The sequence below is a fragment of the Danio aesculapii genome, chromosome 16 (assembly GCF_903798145.1).
Source record: "Danio aesculapii chromosome 16, fDanAes4.1, whole genome shotgun sequence".
NCBI lineage: Eukaryota > Metazoa > Chordata > Actinopteri > Cypriniformes > Danionidae > Danio > Danio aesculapii.
Genome location: NC_079450.1, coordinates 6,908,825 through 6,914,824, shown reverse-complemented (window position 1 = coordinate 6,914,824; position 6,000 = coordinate 6,908,825). Strand labels below are relative to the sequence as shown.

Sequence of the window (6,000 nt, the reverse complement as noted above, 5' to 3'; positions counted from 1 at the left end):
TACTGCTGTAATGTGCAATTAACACGTCCATGTTTGCACATAGACACACACACACACACATACACGTGCGCAGAAGAAAAAAAAAAAAGCAATCGGATCCGGCACACCTTGAAGTGTGAGACAGAGCCGCAGAGCCTCTGGAGACGAGACTCGTTACACACACACACACAGATGTACTGTACATGGATGTGCATAGAAAAAGGAAGAGGTTTGCCTGTGTTTGCCCACAGCAGTGGCTTGTGGGGGGAAAAGCAGCAGTGTATGTGGCTTAAGTGGGTATACAGTAAATTGAAACACTGACCTGTGTAGCTGGATTTTCAGCGTGACCACATGGTACACATCCTGTAACATGTCCGCCACTGTGGCGTCTGGCGCATCCGTCACGTAGGAAAGAGGCACTGGGTTCCACTTGCCCACCTGAATCAGACCTGCGGTGAGGAGATGAGAGTTACCACACGCACGCTAACACCACAGCATGATGGATGAAGGACTAAATGACTCTATTGTTAAAACAAACAATGAACAACACAATTATTACAGTATTTGTTCATGTTCGTTAACGTTACTTAATGAAAATACAATTGTTCACTGTTAACTCATGGTGCATTAATAATGTTAATAATGCATTAGTAGATGTTCAACTATGATTAGTAGATCCTGTACATGTAGTGTTCATTAAAAAGTTCCTCAGTTCCTCAAAATAACAACGCACCAACATTGCGCCTTAACACACCTCCTTTATAAACCAGCACACCCATGAGTCTATAAATGGATCTGCTATTTAAACAACGTGGAGCAAAACGTGAAAATTACAGTTGTGCTGGTCTGAAAATAGCAACAAATCGCATCAAACACGTCTTGCACCGGTTGTATGATAGGGACTATACAAGATCTTTTTACATGTTTTTAATAGCAATACCACTATATGTTTACAGTATATGGGGTTGGAGTAAAGCTTTCACTCTTAAATAAAAGCTTGACCATATGCTTTCTTTCGACTAAATGAGTAGCAGAAAAAAAAAGGGAAAAACAAGATCCAGAAGATCGAAGGAAAACAGAAATAATGATGGACAGCCTGCAATAAATTACAGGCTGAAGGCTAGAGCTCTTAAAATAGCCCCCAACTCCATAAAGCGAGCAATTAGAAACCCGCAGGTCCACCTCCACACTCGTTCCCATTGAGAAAAGTGTGATTACAGAGAGCAGGAGGTGCACCTGTGCGCTCCCGCTCTACCCACAATCCCCTGACCTCGGCTTCGGGTCAGACCCATGCCTGCACGACCAGAACACAGCCAACAAATCACGCCAAAAATACCGCAGTTTAGCCTCCAAAAATATCGGAGCATCTGCCTGGATGACTCATAAACTTGATCTAAAAGCATGCACGCGTTCTGGAGGAACAGGTGGAATATGTTGTGGTTTTGGAGGGTGGGTTGTGCAATATGACGATGAATATAGTTTGAAGTCAGAATTATTAGCCCCCCTGTATATTTCTTTCCTCAATTTTTGTTCAACACATTTCTAAACATAATAGTTTAACTCATTTCTAATAACTGATTTCTTTTATCTTTTTCATGATGACCGTGCACAATACTTGACTAGACATTTTTCAAGACACTATTACTCAGCTTAAAATCAACCTTAAAGGCTTAACTAGGTTAGTTAGGCAAGTCAAGGTAATTAGGCAAGTCATGGTATAACAATGGTTTGTTCTGTAGACAATCAGAGATAAAATATAGCTTAGGGGGCTAATAATATTGGCGGGTTTAAAAAAAAAATAGAAACTGCTTTTGTTCTAGCTGAAATAAAACAAATAAGACTTTCTCCAGAAGAAAAAATATTCACAGTCATACACTACGAACAATTTAGCCTTCCAAATTCACCTATTCCACCATATACTTTTTAAAATGCAAAAAATAAATAAATAAAAAAAGTCCTTTAATTATTTATTTTTCCTAAGTGGTACTTAACAGTCCAGGACATTTTCACACACAAAAAAAAAAAAAACTAAAGTGGAAAAATAAAAAGGGAAAGGCTTAGGCTTTAAATAAATAAATAAATAAATAAAAATAATAATAATTTAAGGGCAATTTAATCAACACCCTTAAAATACAGTTGAAGTCAGGATTATTAGCCCCCCTGTTTATTTTTTCCCCAATTTCTGTTTACCAGAAACTTTTTCAAGATATTTCTAAACATAATAGTTTTAATAACTCATTTCTAAAAACTAAATAACTTTATTTTATCTTTGCCATGATGACAGTACATAATTTTTAACTATATATTTTTCAAGACACTTCTATACAGCTTAAAGTGACATTTAAAGGCTTAACTAGGTTAATTAGGTCATCTAGGCAGGTTAGGGTAATTAGGCAAGTTATTGTATAACGATGGTTTGTTCTGTAGACTATTGAAAACATATAGTTAATAATATAGCTGATAAAATAGCGAAAATATAGGGCTAATAATTTTGACTTTAAAATGTTTTTTTAAAAATTAAAAACTGCTTTTATTCTAGCCGAAATAAAACAAATAAGACTTTCTCCAGAAGACTTTCTCTTTACTTTTCTTGCTCTGTTAAACATCATTCTGAAAATATTTTAAAAAGAAAAAAATTCAAAGGGGATTTAATAATTCTAATTTCAACTGTATATATATATATATATATATATATATATATATATATATATATATATATATATATATATATATATATATATATATATATATTTATCTTTTTTTTTTTTTTTATTGGCTCCAGAACCAACTATAATGTTTACTATTATGTTTACCTCTCTCCGTTAAGCAACACTTGGGAAATATTTTTAAATGAATTCAAATTACACAGAAGGGCTAATAATGTTGTCTTCAGGTGTATATAAATTATTAATCTATTAAAAGGAAATAGTATGATATCGTGATATATATCATTATCAGGACGTGAGAGGTTCGTAACACTGAAAAACAAATGCTTTTTTCTCTTTAATACTGTTTTAAGTATTATACAAAAATTTGGTGAGTTTGTCCTTAAAACAAGTTAAATAATCTGCCAATGGGCAAGGAAAATAATCTAATTTCAAAAATGAAAATGAGATTATTTTGCTTACTCCATTAGCAGATTATCGAGCCAGTTTTAAGGACAAACTCATTTCATTTTAACATATTATTTCTCAAAACAAGTCAATAGGTTTTTTGTTTGTCTATTCTTGATTTAAGAATGTTTAGTTATTAGGCAAGAACAAAACAAAAAGGTGTAGACTGAAAAAAAAATGCTTTTTTTTACTTAGTTTTTGTCTTGTTTCTAGTCCAAATATCTACAAATTCTCAAATCAAGAAGCATTTTCTAGACAAGCAAACCATATTGTTTTATTTTAAGAATTAATATGTCAAACACGTGAGTTTTTCCTTGAAACAAGCTAAAAAATCTGCCAATGGGCTAAATAAAACAATCCAATTTTTCCTTTTGACATACTGCTAGAACCAAGACCAAATCAACAAGAAAAAATCTTTTTTTCCATTGTATCGCCCAGCCCAAGGTGTACATGTTCTGTACCTTTAGCCTGCGCGGCTGAACTGTGCGAGTAACCCAGAGAGAGCAAGGCCATCTCGATGAGCTGGTTGAAGAGCATGTCTTTTCTGACCAGGACGAATTCTGCGTGTTCCTCTTTGCTGTCGAACTCTAACGGGCTCTCGTAGTGCTCCACCACACAAAACACCGGCAGCATGTTACCTGAAGACACAACACAGCAGGCTTTACACTTCAGCATTCATTTATAAACTCAACTCTATTGCCTTAATGTCTGTTTTACACTGCAAAAATGCCATTCTTACTTGTTTCTAGTCAAAATATCTAAAAATGCTTAAATCAAGAAGCATTTTCTAGACAAGCCAAACATATTGACTTGTTTTAAGAAATAATATGCTAAAATTAATTAAGGTTTTCCTTAAAACAAGCAAAATAATCTGCCAATGGAGCAAACAAAATAATATCGTCCTTCCTTTTGATATTAGATTCATTTGCTTTCCCATTTGGCAGATTATTTTGCTTGTTTTAAGGAACAACTCACTTAATTTTGGCATATTATTTCTTAAATCAAGACAACATGTTATGCTTGTCTAGAAAATGCTTCTTGATTTAATATATTTGGATTATTTTTAGACATTTAGACTAGAAACAAGACCAGAAATGTTTTGCAGTGTATGCATGTGGTCATTTGGTTGCACATAGATGTAATGACACTGAATTATTAATGCTACTGTATTCTAATATTTGATAGTTGAATATGTATTTGAATGAGATGACAATTAGATTCATTTAGAGTCATTTAGCAGACGTTTACAATTGAGGAGGCATTCAGCAATTTACCAGGAAGAGGCAATACACACAACAAGTGCTAATTATACAAAGGTACATTACAAGGAGCATTAATTGCTGGAGTTTTTTTTAAGATAGAAGAGTGTTTCTACGGGTGGTTTGTCAAACCCACTCACCAGTGTGAAGCTCACTTCAGAAATGCACAATGTTTTTTGGTTTTTGTATGAGATGTTGAGTGTTTGTAAGAAAGTGTCTGGTGCAAATGTGCAAATAACTAATGCAAGTGTGGGTTAAAGTGTCAGAGAGATGAAAGAGTGTGTTCTCTACAGGTGGTTTCTCAAGCCCACTCACCTGTGTGAGGCACACTCAGAACTGCATTACGTTTTGAGGTTGTCAAATTGTGTTTTGGGGGAGGGAAGGGGAGGGGGGGTTCTGTATTTGTGCACATGAGTTAAGGTGATCGCAGAAAGAATAGTTTTTTTTTTGTTGTTGTTTGAATGATACTAATGATTTCACAGTCTGTTCGGATATGGGGAGATCATTCCACCAGTGAGGAACATTGAATGTAAAGGTTTTGGAAAGTAACTTATAGCCTGTCTGTGATGGTACCACAAGGCCATGTGTTGATGAGTGTGTTGAAAGTTTTTAAGGTAGAGTAAAATTTCTTGGTGGATTATTCATTTTTTGTTAGAGCATTTATTGTTAGTAAATACGCATTTTGAAACTTGTATTTATTATCTATTGATTCATAGTTTAATACTTTTAGATCACCTATTTTATCATTGGTCCAGGGAATGACGCTGCAAAATAAAGTTTTGTCTAATGAATAATTATTAATGTGCACTGTCCCTGACAAATAAAAAAATTAAATAAATAATTAAAACAAACAAACAAATAAACAAACAAACAAACAAACTATTAAGTGCAACACAACAGGGATGCTAATAAAAAGCAAATGATATTAGTCTTGTTGGATATCTGGCCAAATTGTAATGCATGTTATAGAGTTGTTTTGATAGCCAGCGGCACGTTTCTATTGGGTTTCTATGGTGAAAAAACAATTCTAAGCTTGTTGAAAAAGAAATATGATTAAATATGATGAGTTGAGCAAAAAAAATAAAAAAATAAAAAAATAGAATAGAATAAAATAAAAAAAACAAAACAAAATAAATAAATTGTGAGTATTTTGAGCATTTTGAAGCATTTGCAAACTTTTATTTCCTTATTAATAACTATGCACTTTAGCAATTTTTAAGCATTATGAATTTTATGAATTATGAGGGTTAAAAAGAAATTGCTAGCATATTACAATAAAAACAAGTAACACCATTAACTGAAGTAGAATTTCAAATGAAATAAAATAAAAAATTATATAAAATTAAATTAAATTAAATAAATTGTGAGTATGTTGATAAAAAACAAGCAACACCGTAAACTGAAGTAGAATTTCTAATAAAATAAAATAAAATAAAATAAAATAAAATAAAATAAAATAAAATAAAATAAAATAAAATAAAATAAAATAAAATTAAATTAAATTAAATTAAATTAAATTAAAGTAAAATGTGAGTATTTAGGACATCTTGCAATTATATATTATAAATTACATTTTTTACTTTTATTTCTTTATTAATAACGACGGACTTCAGTAATTTTTATGCATTTCTTTTTTTAAGGTTTAAAAT

General features: G+C 32.4%; 1 protein-coding gene across 4 annotated transcripts in view; it reads right to left on the bottom strand.

The window, feature by feature from the left end:
* The window catches only part of LOC130242856 (DNA-binding protein SATB1), a 128,722-nt gene that overhangs the window by 97,954 nt on the left and 24,768 nt on the right, over positions 1-6,000 (bottom strand). For all 4 annotated transcript variants that reach the window (XM_056474794.1, XM_056474793.1, XM_056474796.1 and 1 more), the window contains exons 3-4: positions 3,554-3,730; positions 302-428 (exon numbers count right to left, since the gene is read on the bottom strand). In XM_056474794.1, coding sequence (XP_056330769.1) covers positions 302-428; positions 3,554-3,730 — 304 coding nt within the window. The remainder of the gene's footprint in view (positions 1-301; positions 429-3,553; positions 3,731-6,000) is intronic.